The sequence below is a fragment of the Sapajus apella genome, unplaced genomic scaffold (assembly GCF_009761245.1).
Source record: "Sapajus apella isolate SASKATOON/1434 unplaced genomic scaffold, GSC_monkey_1.0 scaffold44, whole genome shotgun sequence".
Classification (NCBI taxonomy): Eukaryota; Metazoa; Chordata; class Mammalia; order Primates; family Cebidae; genus Sapajus; species Sapajus apella.
Genome location: NW_022436984.1, coordinates 17,708,349 through 17,727,986, shown reverse-complemented (window position 1 = coordinate 17,727,986; position 19,638 = coordinate 17,708,349). Strand labels below are relative to the sequence as shown.

The following is a 19,638-nucleotide window of genomic DNA, read 5'->3' as shown; positions in this document are numbered from 1 at the left end:
CATTAAAGCAGCAAGTTAACATATCCAAATGCATGGAAACTCTGGCCAAGCCTTTCCTTTTGAGATGGCTGATATTTGGGGGCCCATTTACCCAAAAAGCATGTTTGGGAAAAGCTCTGTCTACTCTTATATGTGATGATGGAGAAGACATCCTCTTCACCAGGTGTGGTGGGTCGTGCCTGTAATGCTAGCACTTTCAGAGACTGAGGTGGGAGGATCACTTGAACTGAGGAGTTCAAGACCAGTCTGTACAACAAAGGGAGACTCTGTCTCTATTAAGAAAAAACATCAAAAAAACAAATGGAAGACAATCCTCTTGAAAGTGACGTCAACCCCAGGTTGTCCATCTCAAGAAGGAATAAGAAAGGATAAGTTATTTCAGAGTACAGAGAAAACTATTCCTCTACTTACAGGCAAGAGAAAAAAACTGTCCCTACTACTGTTTAGAAATCTTGGAAAAATTCTCTGCTAACTCCTCCAGAAGCAGGAAGTGCAGGAAAGATCAAGGACTTCAGAATCTGACCCTCTGGGTACCATCCCAGCTCTCTCACTGTCCAGCTGCATGAGATAGGGCATCTGCAAGACCTGGCTAAGACTCAGTGTCTCCATCAATAACACGGTACCTGCCTTGAAGGGTTTCTGTACAGAGTAAATAAAATATTGCTGCTAGAGTCAGTTGCCTTTTTCAGTCTTTTTTTTTTTTTTTTTTTAGATGGGGTCTTGCTCTGTCCACCCAGGCTGGAGTGCAATGGTGTGATCTCAGCTTTGCAACCATTGCCTCCTGGGTTCAAGCAATTCTCCCGCCTCAGCCTCCTGAGTAGCTGGGATTACAGGCACCTGCCACCACGCTTAGCTAATTTTTGTATTTTTAGTAGAGATAGTTTCACCATGTTGGCCAGGCTGGTCTTGAACTCCTGACCTCAAGAGATCCACCCTCCTCAGCTTCCCAATGTGCTGGGATTACAGGCATGAGCCACTGCGCCCAGATCCCTTTCAGTCTTTTTATTACTCAATATCTCTGCATCATTTGACACTGTTGACCAATCTCATCTTGTAGAAACACTCAGATACCTTAGCTCCATTATACCCTCCCCCTGGGTTTGCCTCCCCTGCCTCCTCCACAGTTCTTTGATGTCAGTGCTCCTTGGGGCTCCATGTTACACCCTCTGGACAGTTCACTTCACAATAGTATTTATTTACTTACAAATTTACTGATTATTTAACAAGCACTGTATTCAGTAAAAAAAAAACAACAAAAAAAAACCAGCATCCTAAGTGCTTTACAAAGGTTAAACCATTTAATCTCCAAGTAACCCTATTAGGTACTTACTATTATTATCCCCACTTTACCAATGAGGAAACTGTGGCTCAGGAAGATGATGTGCCTTTGACAAGGTCACAGTTGGTAAGTGGTGGCAGCAGAATTACAACCGTAGGGCACCCTAGCTTGTTTACTGGGCTGGCTCCCTTGGTTTTTTTTCTTTTCATTGGGAGTGCTACGAACACCTGGCCCTCATTCCAATGAGCAATTCACACGAGCTAAGTTGCAGGTGGCCCCCTTGCTTGCCTTAGCTGGCCTGCTTCTCTCACCAAACACCTGCCTGAGCTCTGTGGACATCAGCTATGTGTCAACAAATCCCAAAGTTTTCTCTCTACACCAGACTTTCCCCTGAGCTCCATGTCCTTATATCTCGCTCTGTTGCCCAGGCTGGAGTGCCAGTCGTGCAATCTTGGCTCACTGCAACATTCGCCTCCCGGGTTCAAGCAATTCTCCTGCCTCAGCCTCCTGAGTAGCTGGGATTATAGGCACCTGCCACCATGCATGGCTAATTTTTGTATTTTTAGTAGAGATGGGGTTTCACCATGTTGGCCAGGCTGGTCTTGAACTCCTGACCTTGTTATCCCCCCATCTTGGCCTCCCAAAGTGCTGAGATTACAGGCGTGAGCCACCGCACCCAGCCAGTATCCTTGTATCCAACTGTCCACTGAACACTTACATGTCTCACAGGCAGCTCAAACTCGACATACCTAAGACATTTCCCTCCCTCTTCCTGTGTCTCCCATCTCAGACAATGGTTCCGCCACCCACCCCATATTCAAATCTGAAACCTGGGAATCACAGGGCACTCCTCTCAGAGCCCTGATGATTTCTCTGCACCTCCATGCCTCCATCACTGGCCTATGGCCACCAGAATTTCTTTTCTGATTACTGCACCATCCTCCTCCCTGGCCCCACAGCCTCCAAACCTGCCCTACTCAAACCCCTTCGCCAAAACCAGACTGATTTCTCAAAATGAAAAAGAAATCATGCCCCTACCTAAGACCCATTAACCCCAAATCCTTACCAGAGCCTTCAGTGCTGCTCCTGACCTGGCCCTGGCGACCTCTCTAGTCTCATCAGGTCACTCCCTGCTCTATAGATCACATCCCAGTGACATGGGACAACTCCCAGCACCTCTAATGTGTCACGATCCAGGCTTTCCTCTGCTTGAAACACTCCCACCCATGCCTATTCACTTGGCCCATGCCTGTTCCTCAGGTATCTCACTTTCTCTGCAAATGAGTCCAGGTTAGGCGCTGTCCTGTATATTCCTACCTCCTACTGTCATGACTGCTTGGCACATCTTATTGTAATTGCCTGTTTAATTGTCCGCCTCCCACTCCAGAATATAAGCCCTAGGACTGCCACAAGAGGTGTCTATCTTACCAGCCCCTACACCCTTAGCACATGGTCAACACACAATACATATAGTTAAATGAGTGAATGATTATAATAAAGTGCCTGGCATAGAGGAGGTGCAGTAAATGGCACAATTATGATTATCAATCACAGAGATGGCTAATCAAGCAGGCAGTGAGCGAACCGTGTTTGGAACTGAGCTGTTGCCTCCAGTGGCATCACGCTTAGTAGGGACAGAATGGAGTCTACACCTATTCTCTGGGTTCCCTCTTCAGCTCTGTCTCCCCAGCGGTCCCTACTCTGGGGCTAAGCATTCCCATAAGGCAGGTCCAGGATCACTCCAAACCCCAGACATGAGCCCACACCATCTGGAGTCTCTTCCTTGCCATGCTGCTAACCCGCTGGATTGCTTCAGCTCTCTATGCCTCAGTTTCCTCATTTTTCAAATAAATTTGGAGGACCAGTAAAAACCAAAGTGACTGGAAAAGTATAAAATACTATACAAATAAACACCCCTGATACCTCAGAGAAGGCTTTCTGACTTCTCCAGCTGAAAGCTCTCAACCCCAAGAGGTTCAGAGCAGAGCCAAGTCCCCTGATGGCCAGTGCGAAGGGGAGGCGAAAGAGGACAGCAGAGGGTGCTTGGCACTGGATTTCCTCCGCATGCCAGCCTCCCCCTGTGCAGATAAATCAAAATCTGATAGGAGCAGGGAGGAAGTAGGCTCAGGCTCCAGGAATACAAGTTGGTATGCGAGCAAGAGTCATTCCAAATGCTCCTTCCCCACAAACCCTCTGAGCTGCAAATTATTAACCTGCTTAACTACTACAGAAATAAGCGCTGCTGGGAGTAAGGTGGGGAGGAGGGTGTCAGAAGTCTCCTTCATGCCAAAGTTCCTTTTCCAGGAGCAAAGAGGCTTTCCTCTCAGCTTCTCAGTGTTTCTTATTTACTTCTAATAATAAATCTTCTAAACCAGTCTTGCAAATAAAGTCTAATCTCTCAACTGGAGGCAGTGATGTTTCATCACATGAGGGATTTCAGCCTGAAGGACCACTAAATAAGGATCCCATCCACACACTCCACTGCTTGGGGTATCTGGAAGAGCACAGCTGGGTTAGTCAAAAACATAATTAATGTATTGGCTGGCACATTTTGGCAAAATTTATCACATTTATCTAAACATCCCAGACAATTCATCTCTGTTGCCACAAGGAGCCTGGAAAAATCCACTGCCTGATAAACCCCTGTAAACCAACTGGCTTACACTCACATTGATCAGTTTGTAACTGAAAACCTCCTTGAAAAAAACTGTGCAGAAAAAGTGAAGCATGGAGAGGGAAATAGACACATTGCCTCAAAACAGGTGTAGGATTGTGGTTAAGAGCATGAACTCGAGTCCCAGTGTCGAGATTTCAATCCTGCTCCATGACTCCCAAGGCTGGTGACTTTATCTATCTAAGCCCCAATTTCCCTCTCTGTAAAATGATCAAAAAGCCTCATAAATTAGGCTGATTCTGGGCATTAAATATCCAGGTACAGCACTTGGCACACAGTATGTGTGGCGAGAGCATGAGGTGTGGCTGTGCGAAGGAACTTTGGCGATGAAGAAGAGGGGAGTCCACAGGCTACCACAGAATTTTAAAGCTAATTGCTAGCTAGTCTGCTGACCATGTCTACAACTACCCACCCCACAACCCCACAACCCCATGGAGGCAAGGTGCCCTCACTCATGGTGCTTACTTCCGGAACAGATTCCAAAGCAGTTCATACAAATTCTGGAAACACCAAACATATGTAGAAAAAAAAAAAAAGCCTTAAAACTAAGTGCTCTATAGGAATATATTTAACAAAAGAAGTATAAGATTACTCTGAGAACTGCAAAACATTGTTGAAAGACACCAAAGAACACATAAATAAATGGAAAGACATGAATCATGTTCGTGGATTGGAAGACTTAATATAAGATGGCTATATTCCCCAAAGTGAAACACAGATCCAATGCAATCCCTATCAAAACCCCAAAAGCCTTCTTAGCAAAAATTGACAAGCTGACTCAAAAATTCATATGGAAATCCAAAGGACTTGGAATAGTCAAACAATATTGAAAAAGAACGAAGTTGTAGGACTCATACTTCCTGATTTCAGAACTTACTGTAAAGCGCTAGTAATTCCGTGTGTGGCACTGACGTAGGACAGATATAGAGATGAATGGAAAATAACTGAGAGCCCAGAAACAAAATGCGATTATGGTCAATTGATTTTCAACAAGAGGTGTAAGACATAGGGAAAGAATAGTATTTTTAAACATATATTGCTGGGATAACTGAATAGCCACATGCCAAAAAAGAAGTTGGACTCCTTACCTTCACACCCTATATAAAAATTAACAAAAAATGGATTCCAGACAACCTAAAATGTAAGAACCAAAACTATGAAACTGAGAAGAAACATAGGAGTAAATCTTCATGACCTTGGATTAAGCTGATAGTTAATAGATATGACACTAAAGGCACAAGCAACAAAAGAACAAAATAAATTGGAAAATAAATCATCAAAATGGAGAACTCTTGTGCTTCAAAAAGCAACACCAAGAAAGTAAAAGACAACCAACAAAATGGAAAAAATTATTTGTGAATCATGTATCAAGAATATGTAAAGAGGCCAAGCATGGTAGCTGACGCATGTAATCCCAGCACTTTGGAAGGCCAAGCTGGGCAGATCACTTGAGTTGAAGAAGTTCAAGCCAGCCTGGCTAATATGGTAAAACCCCGTCTCTGTTAAAAATACAAAAATTAGCTAGGCATGGTGATGCATGCCGGTAATCTCAGCTTCTTGTGTGGCTGAGGCAGGAGAGTCATTTGAACCTGGGGGGCAGGGAGGTGGAGGTTGCAGTGAGCCGAGATCATGCCACTGTACTCCAGCCTGGGTAGCAGAGCAAGACCCTGTCTCTAAAAAAAAAAAAAGGAAAGAACTCTTATAACCCAGTAATAAAAAGACAAACCTATTTGAAAATGGGCAAAGGGCCAGGTGCAGTGGCTCATGACTGTAATCTCAACACTCTGGGAGGCCGAGGTGGAAGGATTGCTTGAGATCAGGAGTTTGAGACCAGCCTGGCTAACATGGAGAAACACAGTCACTACAAAAAAATACAAAAATTAGCTGGGTGTGGTGGCGCAGGCCTGTAGTCCCAGCTACTCAGGAAGCTGAGATGCACAAATCACTTGAGCCTGGGAGGCAGGGATTGTGGTGAGCTAAGATTGCACCATTGCGCTCCACCCTGGGCGACAGAGCAAGACTCTGTCTCTAAATAAATAAATTAAATTAAATTAAATGGCAAAGGATTTGAATAGACATTTCTACAAAGCAGGCATATGAATGAACTATAAGCACATGAAAAGATGTTCAACGTCTTTAGCCATTTGGCAAATACAACCAGTAAGATGCCACTTCATACCCACTAAGATGACTATAATAAAAAATACATGCAATAACAAGTGTTGGTGAGAATGTGGAGAAATAAGAACCCTTACATGTTGTTACTAGGAATGTAAAACGGTGCAGCTGCTTTGAAAAACAACTTGGCAGTTTCTCAAATAAACATAGATATAGATACCTACCATGGATATATAGATACAGCATGATTCCATTACATAAAGTGTCCAGAATAGGCAAAACCTATCTAACTGAGGCTTCGGTGGGTAAAGAGAAAGTAGATTTGTGGTTTACACGGGCTGGGGGAAGAAAGGAAGGGGACCGTAAGGAGTGACTGCTGATGGATATGGGGTTCCTTTGAGAAGATGAAAGTATTCTGAAATCAGGCCGGGTACAGTGGCTTATACCTGTAATCCCAGCACTTTGGGAGGCTGAGGTGGGTGGATCATTTGAGGCCAGGAGTTCTAGACCAGCCTGGCCAACATGGCGAAACCCTGTCTCTACAAAAATACAAAAATTAGCCAAGCATGGTGGTACACGCCTGTAATCCCAGCTGAGGCAGGAGAATCACTTCAACCTGGGAGGTGCAAGTTGCAGTGAGCTGAGATCACACCACTGCATTCCAGCCTCGGTGACAGAGCGAGACTGTCTTAAAAAAAAAAAAAAAAGCTGTGAAATTAGTGGTGATGGTTGCACAACTCTGAAAATACTAAAACCACTTAATTACACACTTGAAAGGGGTTAATTTTATGGTATGGAATTATATCTCAATTAAACTGTTATTTCAAAACTAAACTAAACTAAACCAAGGGTTCTAGGTCCCCTTAGTGACTCCGACATGACAGCTTGCATCTGCTCTATCTGGCTGACATGGTGAGCTGTAGAAAGGTACCCACTGCTCCCCATTCTGTTCGGGTCTCCTCCCCACCTACTTGGCTCAGAGGACTCCTCTACTCACTTAAATTCCTGCCCACTGTAGACATAGGAGCAGCAAGAACAAGAATAAGAACATGGCTGATACATTTTGTGAATTGTATTGTGAGAACGGATCAGCCTCCACCTCTTACTTCAGCGCCCTCATCCATTTCACTCCAGTATACTGGTGGGATTGACAGTTAAAATATAAGACACTCAATTACATTTCAATTTCAGGTCATCAATGAACAATTTTTTGGTAGCAGTACGTCCCGGGTGTTGCATTATTCATTTAAAGTTTAACTGGGTATTCTGTATTTCTATTTGCTAAATTTGGCACCCCTACACTCTGGCCTCCATGCCATCCCTGAAACACACAAACCACACTCTCCCCTCAAGACCTTTACATTTGTTCTTCCTTCTGCCTGAAATTCTCTTCCCCTAAATAGTCACGTGGTTCCCTTTCCCACTTCAGGTTTTTGTCGGCATCTCATCATAACAAGGCGTCTCCTACACACCTTATATAGAAGAGCCACTTTTACTTGGCACTCTGATGCCCCTTCCCCTTGGCCTTCACCACCACCTGACATATGTATGTATATTTAGTGGTTAATTGCCTGCTTTCCCCTCAGTATTCTGGAGACTTCTTGAGAGTAAGGCTTCTTTTATTCAATGCTGCATTCCTAGTGCTTAGAACAGGGCCTGGCATGGGGTAGGCAATATGTTAATATTTACAGAATGAGTATAGAAGTGTGCATGAGCTATCTCATCTAATCTTCCAAAGAGCCCGATAAGACAAAAATTGCCACCAGCTGTGTCTCATAGATGAGACAGCCGAGACATGAAAGCCAAATAACTCATCAAGAGGCCCACTGCAAATGCAGGAGCCAAACCCCAAATGGCCCACCTCCCTGCACCAGCTCACTGTCACAGGTGGCAGGACAACTTGGAGCTAGGGTGGCAGGTTTTTCTGACCCCTTCCATTTAGAGTACTCTAGGTTAGATGAAAGGAAGGAGCCACAAACACGTCTGAGAGTCTACATTTGCACCAAACATCTTAATCCCTGAATTTAATTGAGGCTTGATTTTTGCCTGCACAATTATTGTGCAATATAAAGTGTTTCAAGTATCTTCCTAAACCTCCATTAATAGAGAAGTCTGTGTGGGTGTCTATACTCACTTTTATTTCTTCTTGAACGTCAGGATTGCGGAAATTTAAATCAGGTTGCTCTTTCATAAACTGGTGAAAATAACATTGGTTTCGCACTTCATCAAAGTGCCAGCTGGAGTTTCCATATACACTTAACTGGCAAACAAAGAAAATAGCACATCAGTTACATATGATGGCATTGCCCACAAATAAAGATCATTGCCCTTCCTGGCCCTTTGGAGGCAGAGTATGTAAAACCTGAGAGTTTTCCTTCTATGGATTGCCATATGTTAAAATAATCCCTCCGAATACCCCCACCCCATTGGCTAATGCCTCACAAACATGGTTGCGATGTACTTGCACAGTAGAAGCTGTTTGTAACAACTGCAACAGCAAACCAACGCTCGCAAACCCAAGCCAAGGTCAACTTAAGGAACAGACGTGACTAATGTATTTTCTTGAAACTTCTGTCCAGGGTGTGAACTCTTGTTTGTGAAGAGAAGCAAAATGGTAGTCAATTTGGAAGAAAGACACTTTCCACTCGTCTTGGGGCTTTAGTCCAGATAGACTGGATATTTAAATTGAATCCCCAGAAAATTATTGGAATCCTTCACTTGAAATACCTACCAGTCACCAGGAATAAAAGGCAACTTCAGGTGTTGGTACTCAGCAATAGCTGACACTGTCGCTGGTCTCCTCTGCCTGGAAATGCTCATGCTTATGGCCCCATGGCGTGACTCTCCCGGCCGCCCTCCCATGTCTCTGGCCCCTCCTTACGTCAACTCTGTGGGCCCTTGAATGTGAGAGTTTCATGAGGCCCTGTCCTAGGCCTTTTGTCCATTTCATGTTAAAGAGAATATCTGGAAAACATTTAAAAACTGGGAGATTTTACATAAATCCTTTTCTTTTGAATTGGAAGACACAGTCACACTGGGTCCACATGTCCATGGCAACAACGGGCAGGTGCTGAGTAGTAGCTGCTGCCTCTCAAGGAAAGGTACCCTTTCCAATTCAACACATAGCCCGCCTGGACACAACCAGGGTGAGAGATTTTTAGTGTACATAATCAATAAAAGATTGGTTCCCAGAATACAAAAAGAACTGAAGAGAGCAATTTCAAAGGGGTACATAATCCAAAAGAAAATAGGGGAAAGAAACCAAAAAGAGGTGTTTCCCTGAAATGGACACTCAACTGAATAAATGTAGGAAAAGATGTGCAACATCATTAGGAATTCCTAATTACGATACTGGGAATTAGGTACATCATCATTAGTAATTAAATAAACATAAAATTAAGATCTCAACCGGGTGCAGTGGCGAATGCCTATAATCCCAGCACTTTGGGATGCCAAGGTGGGCAGATCACGAGGTCAAGAGATTGAGACCAACCTGGTCAACATGGTGAAACCCCATCTCTACTAAAAATACAAAAATTAGCTGGGTGTAGTGGTGCATGCCTGTAGTCCCAGCTACTCGGGAGGCTGAGGCAGGAGAATCACTCGAACCTGGGAGGTGGAGGTTGCAGTGAGCCAAGATTGTGCCACTGCACTCCAGCCTGGTGACAGAGCAATACTCCATCTCAAAATAAAAAAATAAAATAAACGTAAGATCTCAATGTGATACTGTTTTAAGTCTGGGCTGGGCATGGTAGCTCAACGCCAGTAATCCCAGCACTTTGAGAGGCTGAGACAGGAGGACTACTTGAGGCCAGAAGTTCAAGACCAGCTTGGGCAACATAGAGAGACTCCATATTTCCAAATAAAAAATAAAAAATTAGCCGGGTATGATGGCGCGTGCCTGTGGTCCCAGCTACTAAGGAGGCTACGGCGGCAAGGATTGCTTGAGCCCGGGAGCTTGAGGCTATAGTAAGCTATGATTGAGCCACTACGTTCCAGCCTGGGTGACAGAGTGAGACCCTGACTCAAAATAATAATAATAATTTTTAAATAAAAATTACAAAGTTGGGCAATACCCAGAATTAATAAGCATCTGTATTTTTTATACTTCTGTCGGGGATATAAATTGGTACGACCATTCTGATAACTGATTTGACACTCTCCTGTAGAGTTGAGCATGTAACATCCTGCACAGCAATTTTAGTCCTAGTTATTTACCTTAAAGAAGCCTTTACACATGTGCCCCAGGATAGATAAATGAGAGCGTTTAGAGTGACGATTTTCATAATAATAAAAAACCTGAAATAGCCCAACAGCCCATCAACGAAGAGTGAATAAGCAAATCATGGATTGTTCACACAGTGAAATACACAACGATGAAAATCTATAAACCATAGATTTACCTGAAACTACATTAATAAATCTCAAAAACAATGAGTGAAAAAGTTAGTTACAGAAGACTATACCTAGCATGACACTTCTCATAAAGTTCAAAATAGAGGAAACTAAAAAATAATTTTTTTAGAGTCAAAGTCTTTCTATATATGGTTACAGTGCAAGGTGTTTATCCATCATATAGATACATGTATTCTTAAACATATTAACTATTACATTAGAAAATGTAACCTTGACAGGCTCACACCTGTAGTCCCAGCACTTTGGGAGGATGAGGTGGGCAGATCACGAGGTCAGGAGTTTGATACCAGCCTGGCCAACATGGTGAAACCCCATCTCTACTAAAAATACAAAAACTAGCCAGGCGTGGTGGGAGGTACCTATAATCCCAGGTACTCGGGAGGCCGAGGCAGGAGAATTGGTTGAACCTAGGAGGCAGAGGTTGCAATGAGCCAAGATCACACCATTGTACTCCAGCCTGGGCAACAGAGCAAGACTCCATCTTGGAAAAAAAAAAACAAGAAAAGAAAAGAAAATGCAACCTTGACTATAGCAGAGAACTAACAAAGCGGTGGAAAAACTAGATGACAAAAAAGGCAGCTGCGACCATTCTACAAGCAAGAAACGATATGGTTTAAGATATAGGAGCAAATTTTGAAGTAGACTGTGTCATTGGACTGACTTGATCCCATCCTTAGCCCTGTCATTTACTAGCTGAGTGACCTCAGTTGGCGTATCGGCAAAACAGGAATTACACTTAACTCATAGGATTGTAGAATGGATTAACTAAATTAATGAATATAAAACGCTTAGCACAGAGCCTGGCACAGAGTAAGTGTTTTGTAAATGTTTGCTAATGTCATTGCAACTTTAACAAGTCAGTGAACTGGAGGAAAAAATTCAAGAGGTGAAACTACCAGGGCTTGCTGACAGGCTGTTCCTCAGGCTGCATGGTGGTATCATTCACTGAACCTGGGAGACGGAAGGTTGTAGGGAGAAGATCACATATCACAAAGTTGGTCTGGAAACATGTCAATTCTTAGTGTCCTTGGGTCACCAAAAATTTCATGTTTAAATATTTATGGAGAAGGGGCCAGATGTGGTGGCTCATGCCTGTAATCCCAGCACTTTGGGAGGCCAAGGCAGGTGGATCACGAGGTCCAGAGATTGGGACCAGCCTGACCAACATGGTGAAACCCCATCTCTACTAAAAATACAAAAATTAGCTGGCTATGGTGGTGGGCACCTGTGGTCTTAGCTACTTGGGAGGCTGAGGCAGGAGAATCACTTGAACCCAGGAGGTGGAGGTTGCAGTGAGCCAAGATCCCCCCACTGCACTCCAGCCTGGGTGACAGAGTGAGACTCCATCTGAAAAAAAAAAAAAATTATGGAGAAGGCCCAGAAGAGAGAAGGAGGGACTGGAGAAGGGAGAGATGATCCAGAATAAAGGCAGGAGAGAACACAAATCCGAGCAAGGGGAAGCTCTGGCGTGGGATGGAAGTAGAGCTGCCAGATGAAGTACAGAATGCCCAGTTACATCTGAATTCAGATAATCAACGCATATTGTTGAGTATATGTATGGCTCATGTGGACAGGCACAGTGGCTTACGCCTGTAAATCCTAGCACTTTGGGAGGCTGAAGCAGGAGCATCACTGGAGTCTAGGAATTCAAGACCAGCCTGGACAATATATTGAGACCCTTTCTTTACAAAAAAAATAAAATATTAGCTGGGCATGGTGGCACACACTGTGGTCCCAATTACTTGGGAGGCAGAGCTAGGAGGATTGCTTGAGCCAAGGAGGCAGAGACTGCAGTGAGCCATGATCAAGCCGCTGCACTCCAGCCTGGGAGACAGAGCAAGACCCTATCTCTGAAAAACTACAAGTAAAACAGAATGTATGGTCCATACTAAAAAATTATTTATGCACTGCTTATCCAAAATTTGAATTTAACTGGGCATTCTGAATTTTTTTTTTTTTTTTTTGAGACGGAGTTTCGCTCTTGTTGCCCAGACTGGAATGCAATGGCGCAATCTCGGCTCACTGCAACCTCCACCTCCTGGGTTCAAGCAATTCTCCTGCCTCAGCCTTACGAAGTAGCTGAGACTACAGGTGCCTGCCACCATGCCCAGCTAATTTTTGTATTTTTAATAGAGACGGGGGTTTCACCATGTTGGTCAGGATGGTCTCAATCTCTTGACCTCATGATCCACCGGCCTCGGCCTCCCAAAGTGCTGGGATTACAGGTGTGAGCCATTGCATTCTGAATTTTTATTTGCTAAACCTGGTCACCCCAGAAAAGAGGAATCTGGCCTCTGTGGTAAAAGGAGTGAAAAAGAAGAGGGTGGGAATGGGGCAGGCATGCTTGATGGTTTCCGTTTTCTCTGTGAAGTCAAGTTTGCTGCTGAGAGTGATAAGATGGGCAGAGACAGATGGGATGTTTGAAAGAGGAAGAAAGGGAAGTTGATCAGTTGGAATTAGCAAAATTCCCAAGAAGATTGGATGGCTCAGTTCAGGTGGGGACAATGAAGGTATGATGTCTCCAGGGACTCAGCTACCAAGAAAGTAGATAATTGGGTTCATTCATGGGTGGGGTTTTGTCAGACAGGGGAGACAAAAAGTCAGAAAGGCAAAGGGGCCAGGTGTGGTGGCTCACGCCTATAATCCCAGCACTTTGGAAGGCTGAGGCCGGCAGATCACCTGAGGTCAGGAGTTCAAGACCAGGCTGGTCAACATGTTGAAATCCTGACTCTACTAAAAGTGCAAAACTTAGCTGGGTGTGGTGACACATGCCTATAATCCTAGCTACTGGGGAGGCTGAGGCAGGAGAATTGCTTGAACCCAGGAGGCGGAGGTTGCAGTGAGCCGAGATCATGCCATTGCACTCCAGCCTGGGATATAAGAGCAAAGCTCTGTCTCAAGGAAAAAAAAAGAAGGCAAAGGGGTATGGAGAGTAGAAAAACAGCTATCGAACTAATGGGACATGGAATCTCAATCGGATCTAGTGGGAAGTGAAGGAAGGGTGGAAGGAGAGGCTAGGAGAGAATATAGGTTTTAATTTGCTAGAACACATCAGCTCTATGATGAAATCTAAATAATAACTGGAAGCCTGGGTAAATAATAATTGGAAGCCTTATTTCTCTTTCTTTCAGAAACGTCCCCCCTTCCCAGATTCTGTATTCGTTATTTTTTTCCTCAAAAGAGTTTTACTAAACCAATTTAATCACTGCATATCTGCCTTTGTAAATCAGACAGGTTGATACTTACCCAGTTGTTGGGTGGAATGGTTGTGCCATTTTCATGGGTACAGTCATGCCAGATATAATAATCACTATATTTTCCCATTCGTGTCCGACTCAATTGAAACCAAGTATGTTTATCACTGGTGTGGTTTGGTATGAAATCGATGATTAATTTTAAGCCTAATGAGTAAAAAACATTTCAAATGCTAAGAAAGGATTATATTAAAATAACATATGACAAGCTAGGCACGGTGGTGGCTCACGTCTGTAACCCCAATACATTGGGAGGCTGAGGTGGGAGGATTGCTTGAGCCCAGGAGGTGGAGGCTGTAGTGAGCCATGATTGCATGACTGCACTCCAGCCTGGGAGACAGAACAAGACCCTGTCTCAAAAAAGAAAGGAAAGGAGAGGAGAGGGGAGAGAAGGGGAGGGGAGCGGAAAGAAGGAGAAGGGGAGGGGAGGGGAGGGGAGAGAAGAAGGGAAGGGAGGGGAGGGAAGGGAAGAGGAACAAAGGAGAGGGGAAAAAGGAAAGGGGAAAGGGAAGGAAAAAAGGAAGGAGTGATAGAGAGGAAGAAAGGAAGGAAGGAGGGGAGGGAGGGAGGGAGGGAAATACATGGCAGTTAAAGGGAAGCAATGCTTTAAGCAAGCATTTGAAAAAGTGCTTCTCTCAGCCGTCACCCCCATCCTGCCCACTTTCCGTTCAACTTACCTTTATCATGTATGGCTGCAACCAGATTCTCAAAATCGTTCATTGTTCCAAAAATGGGATCAATTTCCCGGAAATCTTCAACACCATATCTAAAATCTTTAAGGGATGATTTATAAAATGAAGTAATCCAAACAGTTTTTACATTTAAAGCTGTGATGTAATCCAGTTTATCTTGAATACCTGAAGTTAAATGTCAAAGTCATGAATAAATCCTACTTTGTTTTAAAGGCCAAAAATAAATAAATAAATAACAAATATACCTAAGATATAAATATTTACATGAAGGCAAAAACACTTAGAATTTTGTAAAATTTGAGTATAATTCAAATAGGAAGATCTAGCTCTACAAAAAACATCAAATCAGGCTGGGTGCGGTGGCTCATGCCTGTAATCCCAGCACTTTGGGAGGTCAAGGCAAGAGGATACCCGAGGTCAGGCATTCAAGACCAGCTTGGCCAACATGGCAAAACTCCATCTCTACTACAAATACAAAAATTAGCTGGGTGTGATGGCACATGCCTGTGATCCCAGTGATTTGGGAGGCTGAGGCAGGAGAATCGCTTGAACCGGGGAGGCAGAGGCTACAGTGAGCCGAGATCACACCACTGCACTCTAGCCTGGGCGACAGAGCAAGACACTGTCTCAATCAAAACAAAAACAAAAACATCAAATTGGTCATCTAGCAGTAACCAATGACCTTTAACATAGCATTAAAAAAATCTGTGACTTATTCATATTTTATATTTAAAGCAAGACTATGGTATTGTTCATTTATTCTACGTGGTTTTTGAGGAGCTAATCTAGGCCAGCTGCTGGGCTAAGTGTCAAGGAAGGAACAGGGCAGAGCAGCACTGGCCCCTGTTGGCCACATGGTCTACACTGTGCTGCCCTGTCTAAGAGCCATGTGCCACATGTGCCTCCTGAGCACTTGCAATGTGACTAGCTGGAATTGACATGTGCTCTAAGGGAACAACATGCATTGGATTTTCAAGACCCTGTACAAAAAGAATGTCAAAATCTCATTAATATTTTCATACTGGTCCAGGCATGGAGGCACATGCCTGTAATCACAGCACTTTGGGAGGCTGAGGTGGGCAGATTGCTTGAGCTCAGGTATTTGAGACCAGTCTGGGTAACATGATGAAACCTCATCTTAAAATAAAAAATAATAATAATACGTATATATTTTTATACTGACTGTGTGCTGAAATGATATACTGGATTAAACAGAACATATTAAAATTAATTTCACCTGCTTCATTTTTCCTTTTTTTAATGTGGCTACTACAAAATGTACAATTTCTTATGTGGCTCGCATTGTACTTCATTTGGGCGGTGTTGGTCTCAGCAGTGTCCACAGGCAGGGGTAGGATGAAGCCCAGACTGGAGAAGAGCTAAGGAAGAGCTGCAGAAAGTGCTTTAAGGGCACCGAGGCATTGGCCCCTGACTCCCAGGGGCAGAGGAAGCTGATGACTCTGGAGGGTAAGGATAGAGAAGGTCCAGGATGGTATGGGAAAGGGGAATCAGAGTGAAGGGCTTCCAGGTAGGGCAAAGGAAAGGAAGGAGCAAGTATAGACAGGGCATGTCTAAAACAGGGTGAGAAGGCTGGGCATGGTGGCTCACGCCCATAATCCCAACACTCTGGGAGGCTGAGATGGGTAGATCACTTGAGGTCAGGAGTTCAAGACCAGCCTGGCCAACATGGTAAAACCCCATCCCTACTTAAAATACAAAAATTATTGGGAGGCCGAGGTAGGTGGATTACAAGGTCAGGAGTTTGAGACCAGCCTGACCAACATGGTGAAACCCCGTCTCTGCTAAAAATACAAAAATTTGAATATAATTCTAATTTTTGTATTTTGTAAGACACCGTCTCAAAAAAGAAAAAAATTAGCTGGGTACAGTGGTGCATACCTGTAATCCCAGCTACTCAGGAGGCTGAGGCAGGAGAATCACTTTAACCTGGGAGGCAGAGGTTGCAGTGAGCTGAGGTTGTGCCGCTGCACTCCAGCCTGGGCGATAAAATGAGACTTCATCTCCAAAAATAATATTAATAAATTTTAAAAATAAATAAATAATTTAACAAATTATTTAATTTTAAAAGGTAAGAAATGTTGTCGGCGCACGGGGTCTGAAGAAGGTGTACAACCACAACATGGAAGGTAAGTTTGTGTCAATATTTGAAGAATCTTTTTTCTACTCTCAGACTACCTTTGAACTTGCTAAATTTGGAATTTTCTCTTGTTCACTTATATAGCAGACCAGAAATTTATACAGAATAGAATTCTAGGTATGTCTGAGAAAGATGTGGGAATGAAACTTTATATTTGGAACTTTGTAGGAGAATCAACAGATAATGTGTTTTTACTTCTAGTTCAGAGTCCCAAATGCATATTCATCAACTTGAGTCTAGCATTCAATCTCCAGGATTTTTCTGTGTAATCTCGATGTGGCATCCTAGAATCAGACTGTCAGAGGCCACACAGCAGGCTGAAGGTCACTACTTCCAAAGTGCAGAGTCATCTGGCACCTGACACCTGGGCTCTTCCCCTATAATCTCTGTACCCCAATTCTCCCATATAGGTAGCTCTGGGGGAGAGAAGACAATCACCAAAACCAGACTCGAAGCTGGAATGGGATCTTCATAATAAAAACAACAAAATCCCCTCAACCTCAAAGACAAATACCTATGTATTGTAGGAAGTAAACTCTTCCTCCAGGAACAGGTATTTATTGGAAATGACAAATGTCAGAGCTGCTTAGAATCTAGAAGGAAATCTCAGCACTTTGGGAGGCCAAGGTGGGCGGATCACAAGGTCAAGAGATTGAGACGATCCTGGCCAACATGGTGAAACCCTGTCTCTACTAAAAATACAAAAAATACCCGGGCATGGTGGCATGTGCCTGTGGTCCCAGCTACTCAGGGGGCTAAGGCGGAAGAGTTGCTTGAACCCAGGAGGCAGAGGTTGCAGTGAGCTGAGATTGCACCACTGCACTCCAGCCTGGTGACAGAGCATGACTCTGTCTAAAAAAAAAAAAAAAAAAAAAAAAAAAAGAATCTAGAAGGAGATTAGGAAGGCAGGGCCAGGAAGTGGTAAATGTATTTCTGGATTTAGGACTTTAGGTGTATTCAGTTAAAACATTGCTTTTGCTAAGCACTCACTGTGCAAAAGGCAGCAGGTAATAGGTCATGTGTCAGGGAAAGGGAGTCACTCAAGGCAGGATTAAAGGATGCTAGAAACACATCCAAAGCAGAAGAGCCTGGGGTGGGGAGCCCATTGTCTGATTAGGGGGGCTAAAGAAAGAGTAATGAAGGCAATGGGTTTGAGCTGCACCCTGAAGGACAGATACACTCTTCTTCAATGACTGACAATGCAGGATGATTTTTTAAAACAGAATGATATGGCCAGGCACAGTGGCTCACGCCTATAATCCCAGCAGTTTGGGAGGCCGAGGAGGGCAGATCACCTGAGGTTGGGAGTTCGAGACAAGCCTGACCAATATGGAGAAACCCTGTCTCTACTAAAACTACAAAATTAGTCAGGTGTGGTGGCGAATGCCTGTAATCCCAGCTACTCAGGAGGCTGAGGCCGGAGAATCGCTTGAATCTGGCAGGCAGAGGTTTCGGTGAGCCGAGATGGCACTGTTAAACTCCATCCTAGGCAATAAGAGCAAAACTCCATCTCAAAAAATAATAATAATTTTTCACTTCTTTTTTGAGGCAGCGTCTCCCTATGTTGCCTAAGCTGGCTGGTTGAGAGCTTCTGGGCACAAGCAATCTTCCTACCTCAGCCTCCCAGTGCAACTGCCATCATGCGCCACTACCCCTAGTTAATTCTTTACTTCAATTTTCTACTAATATGGACATGGCTTTAAACAATTGTTAATTCAAGTAATGATGAACGCACACTGCTGCACCTTTTCTCCTTCCCTTCCTTTTTTAGAATTCAAACTTTAAGATAGCCTATTCTTTTTAAAGATATCACTTGATTAATTAATTTGAAAATATTATTTATACTCTATTCACTAATAAACTCCCAGTCACACAGTTAAACTAGCCACATCGTATACTAGGAAAGAAATTCCCAACTGCCATCCTGACATCTTCAACTATAAAGTTCCCAGAAACAGGACATAGATTTTAGAAGGAAGGCTGCTCTGTGTAAGAAGTCAGAACTGATGACCGAACAACTATATGTAATTAGTGGGCAATAAATTAAACAACTCATTTGGCTCAAAGGCCTTCAGCAAATAGCCATTCAGCTAGAAAAGAACTGCTGAGTTCTGCTGAGTGATTTTCTAAGAATATCATAAACAAGGAGCAACTTGGCATGACCAGTCATAAGAGAATGTGCTTACTGAACAACCCAGGCGTAATTCCGCTCTGAGAAATGAAAGAACCATAAACCAGTCTCATCCTAGCACCCACCCTGAACTGTCCTGGGCACGTACCTTTCAGATCTCCGTTTCCATCCTTGTCACTGTCCTTGAAAGACCTCGGGTAGATCTGGTACATGGGCCCCTCCTGCCACCAGTCTAGGCACTTTGGAGAGAGGGCGATGATGGCTATGGTGGACGCGATGAGCACCAGCACAGAAGCCACAGTGAGCCAGAAGAGAATCTCCCGGGGTACCCGGTAGCGGGCCTGGCCAGAAAACTGGAACAGCACCTCCTTGGGCATCCCCGCGTAAGGCTGGACGCCCTTGAAGTCCAGGGAGGCAAGGATGCTCGTGGTGCTGTGCTGCAGGTTGTCTGCTGAGCTGCCTGGATTCGGGGCCTGCTCCAGAATGTCTTCATTATCGACAAAACCGTTGTTTTCCTGGCATCCCTTCATACTCATCCGGATGGAGTCTCTCCTGCTTTTATCCTCAGCCATGTCTCACGGACTTATGCCTTCGGAGTGCCTTCCTGCAGTAAGAGAGCTGAAAGAACGGCTTGCTGAATGCTTGGTCATGTTAATGAGCTTTACGGGCTTTATAAATAAACCTGGCTGGACAAAGTCCAACCAAGGAAGAAAGGGTAAAAGTACAGAGGTTTTAAAAAAAAGATCTCAGGTTGGGCGGAGTGGCTCATGCCTGTAATCACAGCACTTTGAAAGGCCGAGGTGGGAGGATTCCCTGAGGTCAAGAGTTTGAGGCCAGCCTGGCCAACATGGAGAAACCCCGTCTCTACTGAAAGTACAAAAATTAGCCAGGGGTGGTGGTGGGCGCCTGTAATCCC

General features: G+C 44.0%; 1 protein-coding gene across 1 annotated transcript in view; it reads right to left on the bottom strand.

Annotated features, from left to right (window-relative positions):
- Nucleotides 1-19,379, bottom strand: part of SLC3A1 (solute carrier family 3 member 1) — a 41,018-nt gene extending 21,639 nt beyond the window's left edge. Inside the window, exons 1-4 of the mRNA XM_032239533.1 lie at nucleotides 18,871-19,379; nucleotides 14,419-14,598; nucleotides 13,734-13,888; nucleotides 8,206-8,331 (exon numbers count right to left, since the gene is read on the bottom strand). Of these exons, the coding sequence (XP_032095424.1) occupies nucleotides 8,206-8,331; nucleotides 13,734-13,888; nucleotides 14,419-14,598; nucleotides 18,871-19,294 (885 nt within the window). The 5' untranslated portion in view covers nucleotides 19,295-19,379. The remainder of the gene's footprint in view (nucleotides 1-8,205; nucleotides 8,332-13,733; nucleotides 13,889-14,418; nucleotides 14,599-18,870) is intronic.
- Between the last annotated feature and the right edge of the window lie 259 nt (nucleotides 19,380-19,638).